At 42.7% G+C, this 25,347-nt stretch overlaps 1 protein-coding gene across 1 annotated transcript; it reads right to left on the bottom strand.

Moving 5' to 3' along the window:
- Window positions 1-1,372: 1,372 nt before the first annotated feature.
- LOC112239682 (Usher syndrome type-1G protein-like) lies at window positions 1,373-25,310 on the bottom strand. The gene is given in 5 exon segments (XM_042316858.1): window positions 1,373-1,888; window positions 1,891-2,358; window positions 3,450-3,603; window positions 3,694-4,221; window positions 24,925-25,310. Coding segments are annotated over 5 exon segments (1,677 nt in total). The 5' UTR covers window positions 25,089-25,310; the 3' UTR covers window positions 1,373-1,525.
- Window positions 25,311-25,347: the final 37 nt, after the last annotated feature.

Here is a 25,347-nt window from a genome sequence, read left to right on the forward strand (position 1 = left end):
CAACAGTGCAGTGGACTTCCAGATCCAAAATACCTTTCAGATTTCTTCAGCTCTTCTCCTTCATTTACAAAGTCCATAGAAAGCTCAGGTTTCTGTATTTTACTTGTCTTCTTTTGTTCACTGAGATGTTTATCTTAACAATGTCCTCCTTTCTGCCTAACAAGTCACAGGGTCACCCAGGGAATGAAATGACAACATTTCTCTGAATGTCCTTACATAAAATCGCAGAGTCAGATAAGCGTGTCCCTGAATATTGCATACACTACAACAAACTGCTATTTATGTTGTAGCTGTAAAGTCTCTGAATGTTGCATACACTACAACAAACCCCTTTGAGACATTAGCCCTGACAACACTGAGCAACAATGCTCCACTGACCTACCTTTAAGGTAGGAAGAGCATTCTGCTGGACCTATACAGTGTGTCCACCTAGTGGTCTCCAGAAGAATGGCAATGACATATTTGAAGAGACAGACAAGAATGAATTCTATGCCGGATTGTTACTATTATCATCAACCAAAGAAAACACTAGATGCCTTCCTTCATAACTATGTGTAGAGGAGAGCAGCAACAATACTAACATGTCCCACTGAAAAATCCCCACACTACACACTCAGATGTAATCTGGAGGTTAGGTTTACTCTGTAGGTTAGGTTTACTCTGTAATGTAGGTTTACTCTGTAATGTAGGTTTACTCTGTAGTGTAGGTTTACTCTGTAGTGTAGGTTTACTCTGTAGTGTAGGTTTACTCTGTAATGTAGGTTTACTCTGTAGGTTAGGTTTACTCTGTAGGTTTACTCTGTAGGTTTACTCTGTAGGTTAGGTTTACTCTGTAATGTAGGTTTACTCTGTAGTGTAGGTTTACTCTGTAGTGTAGGTTTACTCTGTAATGTAGGTTTACTCTGTAGTGTAGGTTTACTCTGTAATGTAGTAGGTTAGGTTTACTCTGTAATGTAGGTTTACTCTGTAAGGTAGGTTTACTCTGTTAGGTTTACTCTGTAGGTTAGGTTTACTCTGTTTACTCTGGTTAGGTTTAGGTTTCTGTAATGTAGGTTTACTCTGTAATGTAGGTTTACTCTGTAATTAGGTTTACTCTGTAATGTAGGTTTACTCTGTAATAGGTTTACTCTGTTAGGTTTACTCTGTAGGTTAGGTTTACTCTGTAGGTTAGGTTTACTCTGTAGGTTAGGTTTACTCTGTAGTGTAGGTTTACTCTGTAATGTAGGTTTACTCTGTAGTGTAGGTTTACTCTGTAGGTTAGGTTTACTCTGTAGGTTAGGTTTACTCTGTAGGTTAGGTTTACTCTGTAGGTTAGGTTTACTCTGTAATGTAGGTTTACTCTGTAGGTTAGGTTTACTCTGTAGGTTAGGTTTACTCTGTAGGTTAGGTTTACTCTGTAGTGTAGGTTTACTCTGTAGTGTAGGTTTACTCTGTAGTGTAGGTTTCCTCTGTAGGTGAACGTCACAGTAGTAGAGGTATACAGTACCTACACAGCATCTTCAGATCCAAAAGTGTCATTCACCATTCACAGCAGGGTGTCCTCGATGTAGTCAGGGTCCTCAAGGGTCTCCAGACGTCTCTTGCAGGCATCTAGGATTTTCTTCCTGGGCCCCAGGGGGATGTGGATGCTCTTGAGGTCCTGGTCCGAGCACAGCAGCAGCGCCTCCAGGTCGATCTTCTCCCGCCTGAAGACGGTGAGGAACTCGCCCATGGTCTGCGCAGCCAAGAACACCTCCAACGGGCTGGTCACGGCCTCGCAGTCATCATCCAGCCCCAGCTCCAGCTCGTCCCAGGGAAGCTCCTGGCGGTTCCTTTCCCGGAGGCTGCTGGCACTGCCGATGCTGTCCCCCCCATCGTCCAGGCTGGGCGAACGCCGCAGCCGGCTGCGTAGCCGAACGTTGGTGCTGCCAGCCCGTTCGGTTCCTCCGCCGAGGCTCCCTCGTCACGCCCGCCGATGCCGAACAGGCCGCCGCTGATATAGTTGCGTCGGAACACCATGGTTCCCAGACCGGGCCGGTTGAAGAGAGAGTCGTGGCCCGAGTCGGTGCTGACCTCAGAGTATTCCATGTCGGGCCGGTAAGACAAGTCCGGCTCGCTGATGGCACGAGAGATGGCGTCGTCGTTGGCGTCTCCGTGGAATATGTCTCGGAGGTTGCCGCGGCGCCCTGCGCGGTCCCGAGGGCCGACATAGGTTCCCTGTTTAAGGAACATGACATCGTTGCCCAGCTGAAGGCCCGAGAGGGAGCGCACGCTCTTCCTGCCGTCCTCGTAGATCTTGAAGGTCCCGTCCCCTTGCTTCCTCTTCTCCAACCTCTTCTGGATCTTGGTCTTGCCTCGGGTTGTGGCGTGAAGAGTAGCCTGCAGGGACAAAGAGCAACACAGGCTTCAACCACTAATTATAGAGGAGCACACATCTCAAATTTAACAGATGACAAATGTTTAATGTTGGGAGTGTAATGTCCCTTTAATTTTCAACATGGCATACATAATTATAGACTGCAAATAACTGTCATTGTATCCTCTCCTTTCTTCACTGATGGGAAATGCTGCTGTTCCAACTGTTGCATGTGAAATGGTACAGCAGCAGACATAACAGAGAGGGAGTTTCACATGCACAACAGTTGGAACAGCAACATTTCCCATCAGTGGAGAAAGGAGAGGATACAATGACAGTTATTTGCAGACTATAATTATGTACGCCATGTTGAAAATTAAAGGGACATTACATTTGTCAAACTTGAGATAAGTCCATATCCCAGGTCATTCATTTTATAGATGCAGCTTTGTGCTACAATCCTAAATGAAGGGAAAAGAGAAGCATCATATTATTTCCAGATGTGCTGTGTTCATCTTTCCCATTTATTCATTTAGCTTGAGGCATCATATAGCTGGACCTACACAAACAATGGAATGTGCACTCCTCTTGACATTGGACTATTTTTATTTTTTTAAACTATTTTTATCTGACAAACATTGGTTTTGGAGTGGAATGTCCCTTTAAATAAATATTCAAAAGCCAAAAATGGCTGGATGAAGCTGTATTGTATTGACCTAAGAGTACGGCACACTGTCACACCCTGATCTGTTTCACCTGTCTTATACTTGTCTCCACCCCCCTCCAGGTGTCTCCTATTTTCCCAATTATCCCCTGTGTATTTATACCTGAGTTTTCTGTTTGTCTGTTGCTAGTTTGTCTTGTCCCGTTAAGTCCTAACAGAGTGTTCCTGTGTTCTAGTTTTTCCCCTTAGCCTTCCCAGTTCTGACCTTTCTGCCTGTCCTGATCCTGCCTGACTCTGATTTGGGAGACACCTGGAGGGGAGTGGAGACAAGCACAAGACAGGTGAAATAGATCAGGGTGTGACACACACTGACTGTGGTGGTGTTTAGGTGGTGCAGTTTGTACTGACCTGAGAGTATGGCACACTGACAGTGGTGCAGTTTGTACTGACCTGAGAGTATGGCACACTGACAGTGGTGGTGTTTAGGTGGTGCAGCTTGTACTGACCTGAGAGTATGGCACACTGACAGTGGTGCAGCTTGTACTGACCTGAGAGAATAGCACACTGACAGTGGTGGTGTTTAGGTGGTGCAGCTTGTACTGACCTGAGAGTATGGCACACTGACAGGGGTGGTGCAGCTTGTACTGACCTGAGAGTATGGCACACTGACAGGGGTGGTGCAGCTTGTACTGACCTGAGAGACACACTAGTATGGCACACTGGGTGGTGGTACTGACCACTGACTGACGGGGTGGTGCAGGGTGGTGGCACACTGACGGTGGTGGTGCAGTTTGTTGAGAGTGGTGACAGCTTGCGGCTCACTGAGCTGCTTGTGTAGCTGGAGAAGCTCATGGCGTCTGACATGGACTGCTCCGACGCCGCCTCTTTGTGGAACTTGCGCTCCATACGCTTGTGGTGCTTCCGCTGCAGCTTCACACACTCCTTAATCCTCCTCTCGGCCTCACGGAAAGCCCGCTCCTTCAGCTTCCCCACCAGCTTGGGGTTGAGGGCCGACTGCTTGGCGGCAATGGAGTCCAGGTAGCGGACACAGTCCATGTGGCTTTTGGTGGCGGCCATGTCCAGGGGCGTGTGGTAGTCGTTGTCCAGGCACCACATGTTGGCACCGAAGGACACCAGGAAGGACAGGCAGTTGTGGTGGCCGTTGGCGGCCGCCAGGTGGAGAGGTGTGTTCCCCCATATGTCACACTTATCAGGGTTGCCTCTGCAGAACAAGAGGAAGTACAGAAATCAGCTAGAATGTTGATCCAGAGAGGCTGAAAGAAGCAACGGGCATATAGCACACATATGGCCTCCATATTAGACAGTCTTCATTCTAATATGGATGTTGTACACAGACCTGGGACGAACAGGACTATGTAAAAGTATTTCAAATACTTGAACTGCTGGATTTAGTCCCCCCCCAGAACCAATGGAGTAGTCCCAAATGTGAAAATATCAAGCTAAATCTAATGCACCACAAATACGTGCTCTTAGTAAACAAGATACTTTTTTCCCACTCTTACCTGTACTTGAAACATCAATTTTGCAACGATGTCAAGATCATCCCCAACTCTTTACAGTGCCAACGAAGACCCGTGCCAAGACAGAGGTGATGATGCTGTTACAACAAGTCATGCTGTTCTGTTCCAAAGGCATTCAGTAAGTGCTATCTGTGAGTAATATGAACCAGGAGAAGGATAACCCACTCAGATACTCCTAAACATAGCAGGTACCTTGTGAGAAAGCCCATGATTTTTTAAATCATGATTTCAGCACTGAGATCTCATCCATGGGCTATTCATCGAGTCTTCATAAATCATGTTTAACCTTACATCACAGTACCCTTTAGCACTGATAAATCTCTGCAGCCACAGCACCAGCACCACAGTAAACTAATCCTTAATGACACCAAACAGATACACAAGTTATGAGATGAACAATACCACTGTTTGGACCTGTTGTCATTACGTTTAGAGGACTTCTCTGGCTTCTCCATGCTTTCCATTCCCCTACCATCAGCCTACCATGGGCACCTCAGCCTCCACTAGGACCTACAGTGGGGCAAAAAAGTATTTAGTCAGCCACCAATTGTGCAAGTTTTCACACTTAAAAAGATGACAGGCCTGTAATTTTCATCATAGGTACACTTCAACTATGATAGACAAAATGAGAATGTTTTTCAGAAAATCACATTGTAGGATTTTTAATGAATTTATTTGCAAATTATGGTGGAAAATAAGTATTTGGTCACCTACAAACAAGCAAGATTTCTGGCACTCATAGACCTGTAAGTTCTTCTTTAAGAGGCTCCTCTGTCCTCCACTCGTTACCTGTATTAATGGCACCTGTTTGAACTTGTTATCAGTATAAAAGACACGTGTCCACAACCTCAAACAGTCACACTCCAAACTCCACTATGGCCAAGACCAAAGAGCTGTCAAAGGACACCAGAAACAAAATTGAAGACCTGCACCAGGCTGGGAAGACTGAATCTGCAATAGGTAAGCAGCTTGGTTTGAAGAAATCAACTGTGGGAGCAATTATTAGGAAATGGAAGACATACAAGACCACTTAATCTCCCTCGATCTGGGGCTCCACGCAAGATCTCACCCCATGGGGTCAAAATTATCACAAGAACGGTGAGCAAAAATTCAAGAACCACACGGGGGGACCTAGTGAATGACCTACAGAGAGCTGGGACCAAAGTAACAAAGCCAACCATCAGTAACACACTATGCTGCCAGGGACTCAAATCCTGCAGTGCCAAACGTGTCCAGGCCCGCCTGAAGTTTGCTAGAGAACATTTGGATGATACAGAAGATTGGGAGAAAGTCACATGGTCAGATGAAACCAAAATATAACTTTTTGGTAAAAACTCAACTCGTCATGTTTGGAAGACGAAGAATGCTGAATTGCATCCAAAGAACACCATACCTACTGTGAAGCATGGGGGTGGAAACATCATGCTTTGGGGCTGTTTTTCTGCAAAGGGACCAGGATGACTGATCCGTGTAAAGGAAAGAATGAATGGGGCCATGTATTATGAGATTTTGAGTGAAAACCTCCCATCAGCAAGGGCATTGAAGATGAAATGTGGCTGTGTCTTTCAGCATGACAATGATCCCAAACACACCGCCCGGGCAATGGAGTGGCTTTGTAAGAACCATTTCAAGGTCCTGGAGTGGCCTAGCCAGTCTCCAGATCTCAACCCCATAGAAAATCTTTGGGGGAGTTGAAAGTCTGTTTCCCAGCAACAGCCCCAAAACATCACTGCTCTAGAGGAGATCTGCATGGAGGAATGGGTCAAAATACCAGCAACAGTGTGTGAAAACCTTGTGAAGACTTACAGAAAACGTTTGACCTCTGTCATTGCCAACAAAGGGTATATAACAAAGTATTGAGAAACTTTTGTTATTGACCAAATACTTATTTTCCACCATAATATGCAAATAAATTCATAAAGAATCCTACAATGTGATTTTTCTGGATTTTTTTTCTTCTTATTTTGTCTGTCATAGTTGAAGTGTACCTATGATGAAAATTACAGGCCTCATCTTTTTAAGTGGGAGAACTTGCACAATTGGTGGCTGACTAAATACTTTTTTGCCCCACTGTATACCTCTACACTACAGTCAGCCTGTAACACAACCACCGGCTTGTCAACACCACTACACTAACCAGTGTCTTGTTTCACGGGAGGCCCAGGCCAGTCAGGCTGCCCCTGACTCAGGAGCGTGCTACCAGGGTGTGCATACCTGGTGATGTCATGCTCAATTCCTTCAGTCGCACAGCATTGGAGCTGAGTTTTCCCAATGTAGTGACATTACAGATTACTTAGTGTCACTAATATTTGTTTAGGGACAGTACAGTTGACTTAACGTCACTAATATTTGCTTAGGGCCAGTACAGATGACTTAACGTCACTAATATTTGTTTAGGGCCAGTACAGATGACTTAACGTCACTAATATTTGTTTAGGGCCAGTACAGATGACTTAACGTCACTAATATTTGTTTAGGGCCAGTACAGTTGACTTTGTCACTAATATTTGTTTAGGGCCAGTACAGTTGACTTTGTCACTAATATTTGTTTAGGGCCAGTACAGTTGACTTTGTCACTAATATTTGTTTAGGGCCAGTACAGTTGACTTTGTCACTAATATTTGTTTAGGGCCAGTACAGTTGACTTTGTCACTAATATTTGTTTAGGGCCAGTACAGATGACTTAAAGTCACTAATATTTGTTTAGGGCCAGTACAGATGACTTTGTCACTAATATTTGTTTAGGGCCAGTACAGATGACTTAAAGTCACTAATATTTGTTTAGGGCTGAGGGGCAGATTTGAGTTTAATGTGTTCCATAAAACATTGATAACATATCACAACGTGATTCGTATTTCAGTTCTATTCCCAGGAAAAGGGAATTGTTTACAGGAATGACATCAAAGGTGAAGTCCTGTTTACCACCAGCTTGTACTTCAACTTATCCTTTCAGAGGTTTAAATATTAACAGGAAGTTCCTCTATTTAAAGGCAGTGTATAAACAGCTGTCAGATTTGGAATGGTTCTGGATGGTGGTACACTAACCTTATTGCTGATCTTAAAGGGGAAGTTCATGATTTTACAACTTGATGTTAGATGGTTCCTGACCCTGAAAGTAGTCTGGGCCAGAAGACCAACTTTAATCCATGGTTCGTTTTTAAATGTGTATATATTTTATTTATCCAGGTGAGTCAGTTAAAACCCCTTACACTGGTGGGCATTGGGCTAAATAAAATATTTTCCTCAGAGGAAATATGGAAAGCATATGCAGAATTATAGTAGCAATTAAAAGGGAACAGTTTGGAGATTATGGGACAAGTATGAGACTAAAGGTGAGGACACCAGTTCACCTGACACAAGACTGAATCCACTGTTGATTTAATGTGATTTTACATTTACAGCACTTTTTACTGCATTTGTTTAACTAAACCAGAAAATACTCTGGATATATTCAGTAACATGATAAGAATATTATTGGGAAATCTGGGGTAGGTGAAACATAAGACAATAGAATGACAAGGGTTTGAGTGAGAGGACTAACTGGTGTCTCCAAGGGGCCACACACCTCTCCAAGTGTGAACCGTTCCTAAGTCATTTCAATGCGTTTCTATGACTCAAAGGAGAGTCTTCAACTATAAGGTGTTTTTGTATGTTCTATAGCCAACATGAGAGCTCCATTATAACATGACATTAGTGTTGAGGCTTTCACAAGGCAATTCAGAGCAGCAGATTGTAATTATTTTGCACATAGAATGGAGTCATGAGTGCATTCAAATACGTGGTCCACGGCAAATCTTTGTCCCAATACAACAAACATTGTCTCATTCTGTTCAGAACAAACCCAGGGTATAACACAATGTCATCTTGTAACTGTATATTAGTGTTCATAAATGCTGACACTGTTTATTACATGAGTTTTTAATGATATGGAAATGTGAAGTGCACATGTATACAGCCACTGCCTTACGATATAGGCCCTTATCAGAGTTCAAAGCTGCCTGTAAAGGACTACAGACAAATTCTTATTTACAATGACGGCCTGGCCAGTGATGACTAGGAAGTGTGGTGCAATAAATCAAATCACAACAAAACATGTGACAACACAGAAGGACAGGGACATGTGACAACACAAGGACAGGGACATGTGACAACACAGGACGGGGGACATGTGACAACACAAGGACTGGGACATGTGACAACAGAAGGACAGGGACATGTGACAACACAAGGACTGGGACATGTGACAACACAAGGACGGGGACATGTGACAACACAGACGGACGGGGGCATGTGACAACACAGACGGACGGGGCATGTGACAACACAGACGGACGGGGGCATGTGACAACACAGGAGGACGGGGGCATGTGACAACACAGGAGGACGGGGGCATGTGACAACACAGGAGGACGGGGGCATGTGACAACACAGGAGGACGGGGGCATGTGACAACACAGACGGACGGGGGCATGTGACAACACAGGAGGGCGGGGGCATGTGACAACACAGGAGGGCGGGGGCATGTGACAACACAGAAGGGCGGGGGCATGTGACAACAGAAGGGCGGGGGCATGTGACAACAGAAGGGCGGGGGCATGTGACAACACAGAAGGGCAGGAACTGAGGGGTCACAGTCTAAATCTTCTAGGAACTGAGGGGTCACAGATGTACACAGAATAATAGAGAACAATGAAACAAATATACTTTATATTGGTTAGGGTCTGGTAGGGTTTTATTTATTATTGAACCTTTATTTAACAAGGCAAATTAGTTAAGTACAAATTCTTATTTTATAATGACGGCCTACCCGGCCAAGCTCCGCCTAATGGGACTCCTGATCATGGCCGGTTGTGATACAGCCCGGGATCAAACCAGGGTCTGTAGTGACTCCTCTAGCACTGAGATGCAATGCTTTAGACCACTGCGCCACTTGGTAGCCCATTAGGGGTTCAGGTAGAGCGTATTCTACTTGTACAGTAGAGGTCAGGTATTATTCAACACTGTTCTATAGCTGGAGGATATGTTGACAGGCCGATTGATGGAAATGTGAATGTGTGCTGTTTATCATAATCACTGAGAGATGGGTACAGTACACAGTGTAGTAAATGTTTTATAAGCTGTATACCGTGGGAATTCCTAGAACTAGGGTTGTTATCGGTTACTTTATCACCACACTAAGTGGACCTGCCATTGTGCTACTTTGTGCATTTTCCCTCAACAAAATGGTGGAATGATGAATCCCATCTTGCTTCTCTGGGGATCCCTTGCATGTTGAACTGTAGATGACATCCCCATAGTCAAGCATGGGGAAGATCATCTGTATTAGTGTCAACCGGGCAGAGGGGTGAAAGAGGTCCTGTTACAACAGAGTCAATCCAATCACTTTCTTGACAACACCCCTTTTGCTTTGAACGAAACCTTCCATACATATTTGCCCATTGTAGAAGTGATCAGAAAGTGACTCTTGACATTGAAGAGAGAAAGGTGCTCAATGTTGACCCATGTTGCATACCCCACCATACCACGAGACTTGTCTTCATCACTGGAAAAGATCAACGGTTGAGATTATCTTTTAAAAGCTTACAAACAGGGTTGTCAAACTATTTTATACTTTATAAAAACATTCTTTTCAAGAAATTGACATTTTTAAACCTTTACATGTTGTGTCTCAACCGATGGAGGCACAACACAACCTCAGATGATGTGAAGTAGGGTCTAAGTTACATATGCAAATTTTATTTTTATTTTTATCTGAACACTCAAACTCCATTTACGTTAAATGTAAATAAATAAAAGAGCAAAAAATGACAACTGTTTGACAACTAATTTCTCCATCCACTTACTTCATCATTTCAGCCAATCACTTTTCCTGGCATGTTTTTCATCTGATCCTTTAGATTGCTGCTGCTTATTACTATGATAAATCACATGGCGAGGACGTTTGCTATCACGCTAATATATCTAATAAGTGGTGCAAGGCAAGTAGGGCTGACCCCAATTAGTCGATGGTTGATTGTTTGATCGACCAAGATTTTTTAGTCGAGCAGTATATGTGTGTGTGTGTGTGTGTGTGTGTGTGTGTGTGTGTGTGTGTGTGTGTGTGTGTGTGTGTGTGTGTGTACACATACATACACACACTACCGTTCAAGTTTTGGTCACTTAGAAATGTCCTTGTTTTTGAAAGAAAAGTTTTTTTTTTTTTTTGTCCCTTAAAATAACATCAAATTGATCAGAAACACAGTGTAGACATTGTTAATGTTGTAAATGACTATCGTAGCTGGAAACCGCTGATTTTTAATTGAATATCTACATAGGCATACAGAGGCCCATTATCAGCAACCATCACTCCTGTGTTCCAATGGCACGTTGTGTTAGCTAATCCAGGTTTAGCATTTTAAAAGACTAATTGATCATTAGCAAACCCTTTTGCAACAAAATATTTCTTGCTCATATGATTTGAGAAACTAATCATCAGGAGTAGGCAGCGGCATAAGTGAGTAAACTGAGATACAACTATGGAGTTAATCAGGGCAATTTGTACATAAATAGACAGGTATTTACCTCCATGGTTGCAGGATCTTGTCTATTTTTACAAGTTTTCTATTGAAATTCATTGTGGAGAGCTCATTTATATATTTTGTGACATGAATACCAAGTATGTCTACTTCACCATGAACCCGTTTTAAAGGTAAACTGCAGGGTAATGTAAATGATCCAATACGTAATATTGTACACTTATCATAATTAGGTTTTAGTCCGGAAGAGTTATCTAGATCTTCAATGAGACATTGCAGGGATCTAGGTTGTGAACATAATATAAAACGTGAGTCATCAGCATACATGGACACCTTTGTTTTTAAGCCTTGGATTTCTAATGTAATGGAAAGTGTTGTATAAATCTAAAGGGATGCTGTCAAAAAGTGGTTGAATTCAAATGGATTTACCTGATATAAAAACCCAAGTCTGTAATTTTCCAGTTTTCTTTGAAAAGCCATTAGGACCTTCACTAACATTAGCCACCGCTAGCTAGCTAACAATCAATGGAAGTGATAGGGGCAACCGTGAATTGTTTTTTTCTTTTTAAGTTCCAGATGACCTTTAAGCAATAATTGAGTTGATTTCAGTTGACTTTCCAACATAAATGCTTTAACAGCCATGGTTTGAGCTCCGTCGTAGCATCCCTATATACTGTAGCATTAGTTCTCCAACAGGCTTGATCAATAGTTGATGAGGTGCAGCTAGCATTGCACTGGTCGCAGGGGCTAGGGATACATTATTGATGGACAAAGCTGCAAGGTTTTCACAGACAACGGAGAAGCTGTGTGCCTGCCACGCTAGTCCCAACCAGAGCCAGGATTAGCACCTTTCACCAGACTGACCTTGATTTCTTGTGTGACCAACCCGGGTCTCGTGCGCAACACAACAGTTTTAGTCCAATGAGTTAAAGGCATTAACTTGGAACGCCAGCAGATTAACACCTCACCTGCCTGATCCTGATTCCCCCAGGAGAGCCATAGGATTAACTAACTCCTAACTTGCCTGACTTTAATTTCTTCCTGCCCTGATCTGACAATCCACACTCTTAGAAAAAAAGGTTCCAAAAGGGTTCTTCGACTGTCCCCATAGGATAAACCTTTTTGGTTCCAGGTAGAACCCTCTGTGGAAAGGGTTTTAAATGGGAATCAAAAGGGTTCTACCTGGAATCAAAAGGGTTCTACCTGGAATCAAAAGGGTTCTACCTGGAATCAAAAGGGGTTCTTCAGAGGTTTCCCCTATGGGGACAGCTGAAGAACCCTTTTGGTCCTAGATAGAACCCTGCACTCTGAGAAAAAAGGTGCCAACACATTACTGTACTTAGCCTTCTGAGCTAAAGCCTCTGCATTAGCTCAGGGAGCCAAATTATTAAAATATCACCTGCCCAACCCTGGTTTCTCACTGTCTAGTGTTACCTACAAGGGTTCAAACTGGGTCTCCGGAATTGATTTGCTGTCTCCTCTCTAGTGTGCCAATTTTAGTGTCTTGTTTTGCATGTGTTGTCTTGTCTGGGACATAAGACAAAGGTGGTCTGGGAAGTCTAAATCTTCTAGGAACTGAGGGGTCACAGCCTAGAAGATTTAGGAACTGAGAGGTTAGTCTAAATCGTCTAAGAACTGAGAGGTCACAGTCTAGGTTTAGGATCAGGTAGGGCTAGGGTCACGTAGGAGCTAGGGTCAGGTAGGGCTAGGTTTAGGATTAGGTAGGTTTAGGATCAGGTAGGGTTAGGGTCTGGTAGGTTCAGGTAGGGTCAGGTAGGGTTAGCGTCAGGTAGGGTTAGGGTAGGGCTAGGTTTAGGGTCAGGTAGGGCTAGGTTTAGGATTAGGTAGGGTTAGGTTTAGGATCAGGTAGGGTTAGGTCTGGTAGGGTCAGGTAGGGTTAGGGTCAGGTAGGGCTAGGTTTAGGATCAGGTAGGTTTAGGGTCAGGTAGGATTAGGTTAGGGTCAGGTAGGGTTAGGGTCAGGTATGGTCAGGTAGGGTTAGGTTTAGGATCAGGTAGGTTTAGGATCAGTTAGGGTCAGGTAGGGCTAGGTTTAGGATTAGGTAGGGTTAGGTTTAGGGTCTGGTAGGTTCAGGTAGGGTCAGGTAGGGTTAGGGTCAGGTAGGGCTAGGTTTAGGTTTAGGATCAGGTAGGGTTAGGTTTAGGGTTAGGTAGGATTAGGTTAGGGTCAGGTAGGGTTAGGGTCAGGTAGGGTTAGGGTCAGGTATGGTCAGGTAGGGTTAGGTTTAGGATCAGGTAGGTTTAGGATCAGGTAGGGTTAGGGTCAGGTAGGGCTAGGTTTAGGATTAGGTAGGTTAGGTTTAGGGTCTGGTTAGGTTCAGGTAGGGTCAGGTAGGGTTAGGGTCAGGTAGGGCTAGGTTTAGGTTTAGGATCAGGTAGGGTTAGGGTTAGGTTCAGGTAGGGTTAGGGTCAGGTAGGGTTAGGGTTAGGGTCAGGTAGGGTTAGGGTCAGGTAGGGTTAGGGTCAGGTAGGGTTAGGTTTAGGATCAGGTAGGGGTAGGGTCAGGTAGGGTTAGGGTCAGTTAGGGCTAGGTTTAGGGTCAGGTAGGGCTAGGGTCATTCTGTTCTATTAAAACTTCTTCGGGCTAGGGGGCACTATTTTCACGTCCAGATGAAAAGCGTGCCCAAAGTAAACTGCCTGTTACTCAGGCCCAGAAGCTAGGACATGCATATAATCGGTAGATTTGGATAGAAACACGCTAAAGTTTCTAAAACTGTTAAAATAATGTCTGAGTATAACAGAACTTATTTGGCAGGCGAAACCCGAAGACAAACCATCCAGGAAAAAGAAAAATTAAGGTTACTGTGTTTTCAATTCGTTTTCTATGGGAAACTATATTTATGAGGCACCTGGTTACAGTTCCTATGGCTTCCACTAGATGTCAACAGTCTTTAGAAATTGGTTGATGATTTTCTTTTGAGAAATGAAGAAGTACAGCTGCTCGTTGTGAGTGTCAAGCCAAGTGGACTCTATTGTTTGTTGCGCACAACCTGGAGCTCGCTCCACGTTGAATTTATCCGCTATTGAACACAGTATATTCCGTCTTAAATTTGATTGATTATTTACGTTTTAGGATACCTAAGGTTGTATTAGGAAAGTTGTTTGGGCCAAGTTTACAGGTAACTTGTTAGATCATTTGTAGTCATGTTGGGCGAGTTGGAACGGGTGTATTTCTGAATCAAACGTGCCAAATAAATGGACATTTTGGGGATATAAAGAAGGAATTTATCGAACAAAAGGACCATTTGTGATGTTTCTGGGACATTTTGGAGTGCCAACAGAAGAAGATCTTCAAAGGTAAGGCATGAATTATATCGTTATTTCTGACTTTCGTGTTGCACTTCCCTGGTTAAAATATGTTTGTCATGCATTTGTATGATGGGCGCTGTCCTCAGATAATCGCATGGTTTGCTTTCGCTGTAAAGCCTTTTTGAAATCTGACATGCCGGCTGGATTAACAAGGAGTTAAGCTTTATTTTTGATGTATTACACTTGTGATTTCATGAAAGTTTAATATTTATAGTAATTTAATTTGAATTTGGCGCTCTGCAATTTCACCGGATGTTGCCGAGGGGTCTAGCCGAGGGTCTAGCCGAGGGTCTAGTAACAGGTTAAGAATATGTATCACAGTTTAACTGAGTTACAAGAGTACTTTTCTTCATTAAATCTTTATTTGTCAAAATACTAATAAAGATTTTTTTCTCTCATTTTTGATTATCAGCGTCTTTTGGGGCTCCTTTTTGTCTACTCTCCTGGTAAATGTTTTGGGGTGAAAATGTGTGTGCAAAGGGGACTCAAAGGGTCAAGCGCTTTAAAGGACTGTGTCACAAATGCCCGGGCCTCTGGGCAGATTTAATCTCAAATAAATCTAAATATCAGTGCTATTATATAATATCTGCCAATTACCAGACACTTTATCCAAAGCCACTTACATTGATGCATACATTTTATGTCTGGTCCCAGGAATCCAACGCACCATCATGGCATTGCACACATCATGCTCTACCAACTGAGCTACAGACGACCAGCTATTTGATGATACATAATGTTTATTATGCAATTACAGCTCCAGTTGTTAGACACTACATGATTTTACACATACCTCACTCTTCTCTGGGCACCTTTTACTGCAGGTCATAGCCCAATAATAACACACGATAACCCTTGTTCACTTAAAATATGATAAGAATGGAATTGAAAAGGACTCCACTGTCCTCAGTATCCTGACTATGCTTGTTGTTACATCATAGAATGACAGATTGTTGCTCCCTACTGCTACTGTTTCACTATCCCCTATAAATCCACTGTAAATCTGCCAGGCCTGTATTTCAGCAGCAAACCCAATAAAGTTGTCAGACATCACTGAAATGGTCTCCCTGGATCTCAAGGGTGCTGCTGTCTAGTAGCCAGTCACTGGTGTTGTGAGAAACTATGGTGACTGGAAGTATTTTTAGTACCACATGTCACGCACACTTTTTTCATGGTGTTAGAACTGCTGTTTATCATAATCAGTGAGAGATGGGTACAGTACACATTTGGTGTAGTAAATGTTTTATAAGCTGAATACCGTGGGAATTCCTAGAACTAGGGTTGTTATCGGTTACTTTATCACCACACTGTCTAAGTGGACCCGCCATTGTGTTACTTTGTGTACATTTTCCCTCAACAAAATGGTGGAATGCACAGAGGACTAATGAATCACATCAAACCTAATTTGGCATTTGCTTACAGTATATTTGTGTTCCTGAAATGCACACAAGGCCCACTTTAGTCTGTGTGAGAGAACGAGAGATCGTACTATGCCTGGCAAAAGCAGACACACTGACAGAGAGAGAAATAGAGGAGAGGGAGAGAGAGAAATGACCAAGAGAAAGAGACAGGGAGAGAGGGAGACAAATTACACCAAACACATTTGGCCCTTTCACTGGTTGAATACCTCGGTCACCTAACCTGTTCGACAATGGGAGCTTATAGAGCACCCTCCACCTACACCCTGCCATGCTCTCAGCCCCCACAACCCCCTGCCACTGATGCCCCTTCACTCCCGCTAAGCTCCTGATGTGCCTAACTTCCTTAACACTGAGGGTGAACAGTGCATTGCCCCCCACCTTCGCAAACTTCCCCAGGATCGAAGTGTTAAAAGTCAGTACGTCCTCCGGACCTTCCTGCCAGTTCCTAGTGTCTGCTGTCACTTGCAATGGTGGAAACGGTGGCTTAGGCAGTTTCTTGATGCCATTAAACATCCCTGCAGGGTGGCTGAACGACCTTAAAGGGATCTGTGGAAGATGGCCTCCCATGGCCCATGCACCACACCCCCTTCTCGTGTGGTCCTTGGCAGTTGCCAGGCACTCAGTACTAGAGTGTAAAAGTCTAAGACCCCTGCTGTGTTCAGCCTCATGAGGAGAAGCTGCTGGTCCAGCCCTAAATTGCCAGCCCTCCTCAACAGAGCACATGCTAGTTCCCTCCAGCCATCATCAGTGTGGTATAGTCTCTGTGCCACTTTGGGTCGGAAGCCTGCCACCCTGCTCTCCAGGTCCATGAGGCCTTGTCTCCCTTCCTGGACAGGCAGCAGACTGACGGGGCCTTGAACAGTTTATATCATAGGGACGATGCCACCAAGTTGTTGATGATCAGCACCCTCCCTCTGTATGACACTTGGTAGAGGAGCCACCTCCACTTAGCCTGGCTTCGACACCACCACTTATGACACTCCCTCCCGGTTCTTCCTGACCCACCCTCCAAGCCCAGATACATCCCAAAAATATTGAGCCCTTCACAGACCCACTGCCCCCCCCCACAGATACTCATGGTCCATCCTATCAAAGGCGTTCTAAGGAAGAAGGTCCAAAGGTCCACATTCTGAAGCCTTGATTATTATGTCTCTGATTAGGAACAGATGGTCTGTGATTGAGCATCCTGGTACACAGTACATTTGGTCCCAGTGGGACTTCAGTCTGTTAGAGAGGACCTTGACAAAGACCTTATAGTCCCCACAGAACAACGCTACAGGCCTCCAGTTCTTTAGGTCACTCAAGCCACCCACCAACAGCTTAGTTGCAACTCCTCCGACGCACTCACAAAACAAAACAAGTCCTGTCCAATTCACTTTTTATAAAAGTCCACAGGCAGACCATCGACCAGCGGGGCGCGGCCAGAGGCCATCTTGGAGATAGCAGCCGAGAGTTTGTGAAACGTCCGGAGAAAATCCATTTAATTTCTCTGAATTTGGGAACGTCCGTGAGCAGAACCTGAGAACACACAGGAGTTACACACCCATCAGGCTCCCTCATCTCCCCACAACAGAAGTTACCCCACCAGACAAACTCTGTTTTTTCAACCCAAAGAAGAAAGAGCTGGGAGCATCCATCCCTCTCAACATGGAACATCCTAGCTCATACAAGTGCTCCTTTTGCTTTCATCTGAAAGAAAACACCAGCGTAGTTCAGATAGATTATCTCGCAGCCCGGCCCTACCTTGCCCCACCAGCTCATCCTCTACCTCACTTATGAACCTCTCAAGCTCCCCAGTTCTCTCCTGGACTCTGAAAGCTGAATACTGCTGACATAACAGCTGAAACTGGGCTTTCCCTATGTCCCACCACTGACTGAGACTCCCCTTTCCACTGTCCCCACCTCCACCAAAAGCCTTGGAAGCTTGAGAAAAGGTGGCATCTTGTAAGAGCTTTACGTGTCATTTCCAATAGGACACCTGACAGGGCCCTGGTGAAACAGATAACTGAGCCATGGAAAGATAAGGGTCTGAAACCCCAGCTGGGAGTACGGAGGCCCTCACCAGCCTGTTGCTCTGGTACGATCCTCACCCTACCTCCAACCACCTTCACCCTTGTATACTACTTTGTGGTGGGATACTTAGTTCTCTATGTGACCACTGTCGTTACAATCTCCCCCTACACAAGGTATGTGTGAAAGCCCCTGTCTTAAACACCCAAACAGGACCCCCTCCCAACCCATATTAGGTACATACATATTTATGGAGAGAAGAGAGAGAGAGAGAGGAGAGGGACAGAAAGAGAGAGAAATAGAGATTAGAGAGAATTCCCCGAACTTTTGCCAATTAACTACTTTGCTAATGGGCTTCTTTATCTGGACAGGAAGGGAAACCAGGTCAGCCAGAAACACACTGAAGAGAGCTTTGTGTACTCCAGTTTACTGGTGCTTCCTAATCTAAACCCAACATACAGTCAGGTCCAAAATTATTGGCATCCCTTGATAAAGATGAGCAAAAAAGACTATAAAATAAATAATACAAATACTGAGTTATATTGTACGCTCAATAAAATTGGGAAATGTTTCCTCATCTTTTTTATCACATGTTAAACACTCTTTCTCTGATCAATTGAATTAGTATATAAAATAATATTTTCACTTTTTTTTGTGCATACAATATCTCAGTATTTGTATTTCATACAGTCTTTAAAAAAAATCTTTATCAAGGATGCCATAAGTTTTGAACCTGACATTATCTAAACAGGCTCATTGGCCACTGGTCATTTGATTGTCCCAAATTAGATGTATTCATTTTCTATCCTGAATAGAATGTTTGATCTGAATTAATTTTATAGCTACTGACAAATGACATACATGGAAACTAAGTGAGATTGTCTGTCTGTAAAAAAGCATTACACTTTACACATTTTTACTGAAAGAAGAAATAGCATGATGATGACGTGATGAGTTGTCCATTGTTGCATCACATAATTCTGACCTGCACAATAACCAGTAAAGTAACATTCTACATCTAGAATTGTAATCTCACCCTCTCTGACGTTCTGATGTTTTTTCAAAAAGCAATGTTAAACTGAGGAGAGGATACAACAACAGCCTTAACTGATCATGGTAGGCTTCCTTTTGTTGCAAACATTTATGTTGCTAGGATATGAGTAGAGATGGACACTTTTATGGTTATTTGAAAAACAGTGACATAACTAAGCAGTAGCTTGCTCATTGGTTAGTCTATAGTTGGAGCCAGTAGTCCCTCCACAAAGAAAGTAGGGCGAGGCCAAATCAATCAATGCACATCATCACGTCAACAAAACATTTATCAGATCCAATGTTATATTTTTGGGGGGTATTTGGAAGTTTTATTGACAGATATAGAATATGAGATGAGTGATACAGTAGTGTAGAGTGACTGGTAGGACAGGGGATTGAACCACTGCCTCAGGGCACTGCTAGGGGCACTAAGTGACATTAAATGTCTGGAACTAGCTAACCTACTCAGTTAATAGTCTATCAATGGAAAGGTTCATGATTAAACTGGTCTACACAGCTGGGCTATATCCTCGTGGCTGACCCTAGCTGTGCCAGTCAATATATGTCTGGGGTTATTTGGGGAAAAGGAGAAGGCAATTTTTGTTCTAACCAAATTAACAATAGATATATTATTTTCTATTCTATGATATTCTATTCCATGATATTCTATTCCATGATACTCTATTCTATTATATGATATTCTGTTCTATTATATGATATTCTATGATATAATATGATATTCTATTATGATATTCTATTATGATATTCTATTCTATGATATGATATTCTATGATATGATATGATATTCTATTCTATGATATGATATTCTATTATATGGTATTATATTCTATGGTATTCTATGATGAGATTCTATGAAATGATCTATTCTATAATATATTATATTCTGATATTCTATTCTATTATATGATATTCTATTCTATGATATTTTATTATATGGTATTCTATTCTATGGTATTCCAAAACTATTCATTCCAAAACACAGAAAAATATACTGTCCAATAAAAGTACAGGAAATGTTCACAGTACAGTGCCTTGCGAAAGTATTCGGCCCCCTTGAACTTTGCGACCTTTTTGCCACATTTCAGGCTTCAAACATAAAGATATAAAACTGTATTTTTTTGTGAAGAATCAACAAGTGGGACACAATCATGAAGTGGAACGACATTTATTGGATATTTCAAACTTTTTAACAAATCAAAAACTGAAAAATTGGGTGTGCAAAATTATTCAGCCCCCTTAAGTTAATACTTTGTAGCGCCACCTTTTGCTGCGATTACAGCTGTAAGTCGCTTGGGGTATGTCTCTATCAGTTTTGCACATCGAGAGACTGGACTTTTTCCCATTCCTCCTTGCAAAACAGCTCGAGCTCAGTGAGGTTGGATGGAGAGCATTTGTGAATAGCAGTTTTCAGTTCTTTCCACAGATTCTCGATTGGATTCAGGTCTGGACTTTGACTTGGCCATTCTAACACCTGGATATGTTTATTTTTGAACCATTCCATTGTAGATTTTGCTTTAAGTTTTGGATCATTGTCTTGTTGGAAGACAAATCTCCGTCCCAGTCTCAGGTCTTTTGCAGACTCCATCAGGTTTTCTTCCAGAATGGTCCTGTATTTGGCTCCATCCATCTTCCCATCAATTTTAACCATCTTCCCTGTCCCTGCTGAAGAAAAGCAGGCCCAAACCATGATGCTGCCACCACCATGTTTGACAGTGGGGATGGTGTGTTCAGGGTGATGAGCTGTGTTGCTTTTACGCCAAACGTAACGTTTTGCATTGTTGCCAAAAAGTTCAATTTTGGTTTCATCTGACCAGAGCACCTTCTTCCACATGTTTGGTGTGTCCCCCAGGTGGCTTGTGGCAAACTTTAAACTACACTTTTTATGGATATCTTTAAGAAATGGCTTTCTTCTTGCCACTCTTCCATAAAGGCCAGATTTGTGCAATATACGACTGATTGTTGTCCTATGGACAGAGTCTCCCACCTCAGCTGTAGATCTCTGCAGTTCATCCAGAGTGATCATGGGCCTCTTGGCTGCATCTCTGATCAGTCTTCTCCTTGTATGAGCTGAAAGTTTAGAGGGACGGCCAGGTCTTGGTAGATTTGCAGTGGTCTGATACTCCTTCCATTTCAATATTATCGCTTGCACAGTGCTCCTTGGGATGTTTAAATCTTGGGAAATCTTTTTGTATCCAAATCCGGCTTTAAACTTCTTCACAGCAGTATCTCGGACCTGCCTGGTGTGTTCCTTGTTCTTCATGATGCTCTCTGCGCTTTTAACGGACCTCTGAGACTATCACAGTGCAGGTGCATTTATACGGAGACTTGATTACACACAGGTGGATTGTATTTATCATCATTAGTCATTTAGGTCAACATTGGATCATTCAGAGATCCTCACTGAACTTCTGGAGAGAGTTTGCTGCACTGAAAGTAAAGGGGCTGAATAATTTTGCACGCCCAATTTTTCAGTTTTTGATTTGTTAAAAAGTTTGAAATATCCAATAAATGTCGTTCCACTTCATGATTGTGTCCCACTTATTGTTGATTCTTCACAAAAAAACAGTTTTATATCTTTATGTTTGAAGCCTGAAATGTGGCAAAAGGTCACAAAGTTCAAGGGGGCCAAATACTTTCGCAAGGCACTGTAGGTAGGCCTCTCTACAGTATACACTATTAGTGTGGTCAGTGTGGTGGTGGTATTGGTGACCTTTTACTTGTTTACCCCGAGCCAAAACAGTTCATTTCAATGGAACAAACATACATGACTTCAATAAATCCCCACTGACCACCACCTAGGCATTATGGGTGTGGCTAACCTGCCACAGACAAAGAACAAACTAAAGATCAGTAGGCTACTGTTACTTTATTTATCCTGCATCCTGAATCTGTCGGTAGGCTACTGTAACTTTATTTATCCTGAATCAGTCAGTAGGCTACTGTTACTTTATTTATCCTGCATCCTGAATCCGTCAGTAGGCTATGATCTCCTCTTTCATGTGTTATTATGGCACACCCCTCTAGCACGACTGGTGCTGCACCTTGCTATTGACCCTACTAGCCCTACCTAATGTTACAGACCTTTAATACTAGTCCTACCTAATGTTACAGACCTTTAATACTAGCCCTACCTAATGTTACAGACCTGACCTAATGTTAGACCTTTAATACTAGCCCTACCTAATGTTACAGACCTTTAATACTAGCCCTACCTAATGTTACAGACCTGACCTAATGTTACAGACCTTTAATACTAGCCCTACCTAATGTTACAGACCTGACCTAATGTTACAGACCTTTAATACTAGCCCTACCTAATGTTACAGACCTGACCTAATGTTACAGACCTTTAATACTAGTCCTACCTAATGTTACAGACCTACCTAATGTTACAGACCTTTAATACTAGCCCTACCTAATGTTACAGACCTTTAATACTAGCCCTACCTAATGTTACAGACCTTTAATACTAGTCCTACCTAATGTTACAGACCTTTAATACTAGTCCTACCTAATGTTACAGACCTTTAATACTAGCCCTACCTAATGTTACAGACCTGACCTAATGTTCCAGACCTTTAATACTAGCCCTACCTAATGTGACAGACCTGACCTAATGTGACAGACCTGACCTAATGTTACAGACCTTTAATACTAGCCCTACCTAATGTTACAGACCTGACCTAATGTTCCAGACCTTTAATACTAGCCCTACCTAATGTGACAGACCTGACCTAATGTGACAGACCTGACCTAATGTTACAGACCTTTAATACTAGCCCTACCTAATGTTACAGACCTGACCTAATGTTACAGACCTTTAATACTAGCCCTACCTAATGTTACAGACCTTTAATACTAGTCCTACCTAATGTTACAGACCTTTAATACTAGTCCTACCTAATGTTACAGACCTTTAATACTAGCCCTACCTAATGTTACAGACCTGACCTAATGTTACAGACCTTTAATACTAGTCCTACCTAATGTGACAGACCTTTAATACTAGTCCTACCTAATGTTACAGACCTGACCTAATGTTACAGACCTTTAATACTAGTCCTACCTAATGTTACAGACCTTTAATACTAGTCCTACCTAATGTTACAGACCTTTAATACTAGCCCTACCTAATGTTACAGACCTGACCTAATGTGACAGACCTGACCTAATGTTACAGACCTTTAATACTAGTCCTACCTAATGTTACAGACCTTTAATACTGTCCTACCTAATGTTAGACCTTTAATACTAGCCCTACCTAATGTTAGACCTTTAATACTAGTCCTACCTAATGTTACAGACCTGACCTAATGTTAGACCTTTAATACTAGTCCTACCTAATGTTACAGACCTTTAATATTAGTCCTACCTAATGTTACAGCCCTTTAATACTAGCCCCTAATGTTACAGCCCTTTAATACTAGCCCTACGTAATGTTACAGACCTTTAATACTAGCCCTACGTAATGTTACAGACCTTTAATACTAGCCCTACCTAATGTTACAGACCTTTAATACTAGCCCGACCTAATGTTACAGACCTGACCTAATGTTCCAGACCTGACCTAATGTTACAGACCTTTAATACTAGTCCTACCTAATGTTACAGACCTTTAATACTAGTCCTACCTAATGTTACAGACCTTTAATACTAGCCCTACCTAATGTTACAGACCTTACCTAATGTTACAGACCTTTAATACTAGTCCTACCTAATGTTACAGACCTGACCTAATGTTACAGACCTTTAATACTAGCCCTACCTAATGTTACAGACCTTACCTAATGTTACAGACCTTTAATACTAGTCCTACCTAATGTTACAGACCTGACCTAATGTTACAGACCTTTAATACTAGCCCTACCTAATGTTACAGACCTTACCTAATGTTACAGACCTTTAATACTAGTCCTACCTAATGTTACAGACCTGACCTAATGTTACAGACCTTTAATACTAGCCCTACCTAATGTTACAGACCTTACCTAATGTTCCAGACCTGACCTAATGTTACAGACCTTTAATACTAGTCCTACCTAATGTTACAGACCTTTAATACTAGTCCTACCTAATGTTACAGACCTTTAATACTAGCCCTACCTAATGTTACAGACCTTACCTAATGTTACAGACCTTAATACTAGTCCTACCTAATGTTACAGACCTGACCTAATGTTACAGACCTTTAATACTAGCCCTACCTAATGTTACAGACCTTACCTAATGTTACAGACCTTTAATACTAGTCCTACCTAATGTTACAGACCTGACCTAATGTTACAGACCTTTAATACTAGCCCTACCTAATGTTACAGACCTTACCTAATGTTACAGACCTTTAATACTAGTCCTACCTAATGTTACAGACCTGACCTAATGTTACAGACCTTTAATACTAGCCCTACCTAATGTTACAGACCTTACCTAATGTTACAGACCTTTAATACTAGTCCTACCTAATGTTACAGACCTGACCTAATGTTAGACCTTTAATACTAGCCCTACCTAATGTTACAGACCTGACCTAATGTTACAGACCTTTAATACTAGTCCTACCTAATGTTACAGACCTGACCTAATGTTACAGACCTTTAATACTAGCCCTACCTAATGTTACAGACCTGACCTAATGTACAGACCTTTAATACTAGCCCTACCTAATGTTACAGACCTGACCTAATGTTACAGACCTTACCTAATGCTACAGACCTTATCTAACGCTACAGGTTTTACTAGACCAGACCTAATTCCTACAGAGGTGATGCGTTCCATAGGAGAATATACATATAATACACAGAGCACTGCATGAAGGGGTAGGCTAGCTAGTATAGGTGGGCAATAGAATAACTATTTAACACAGGGGGAACTTTACCTATCGTATCTATCCATGATAAGAGTGCGCAATAATACTTAAATGTTTTATTACACAGTATTATTAACCACACGAGATATGGACACTATCTATCCTTAGCTACTGCACGAGTTGAGCAAAAGGAATACAACATTCCACACGTGACGAAAAGTACATTTTCAGTTCTTAAAAGTCTACTTGCCCTCTGCCCACGATAAGTCGCAGAGCCTCCAAGTTGCCATGATAAGCGGCCCATAACGTCGGTGTCATGCCATCTTCATCCGGCGCGTTCAAGTCCTTCCGCGTAGCCTCCTTCAGCAGGTCCAGGTAGCCATCCCGGGCCGCCTTGTGATACCTGTCATTCATGCTATCAACGGGCCCTCGACTCCATTGCTCTCGGTCGTCATCTACCCATCTCTCGGTCTAAATGGCAGGCACCACAGGCTAGAGTTCCACTGCCTGCCTCCGCCTGTGTTTCATTGTAAGACAGCGCCGTTCCTCTGGTCTGAAATGTAATTGTGGCGTATGCCGTTGCAGTGACGGCCGCGCGAGCCGAGAAGGAACGCGCATTTGGTATCCAGGGGCTATCGCGTCGGGGCTGTTGTTAGGTTATGATGTGCACAAA

This window comes from Oncorhynchus tshawytscha, unplaced genomic scaffold (assembly GCF_018296145.1).
Source record: "Oncorhynchus tshawytscha isolate Ot180627B unplaced genomic scaffold, Otsh_v2.0 Un_contig_3505_pilon_pilon, whole genome shotgun sequence".
In the NCBI taxonomy this organism is placed as follows: domain Eukaryota; kingdom Metazoa; phylum Chordata; class Actinopteri; order Salmoniformes; family Salmonidae; genus Oncorhynchus; species Oncorhynchus tshawytscha.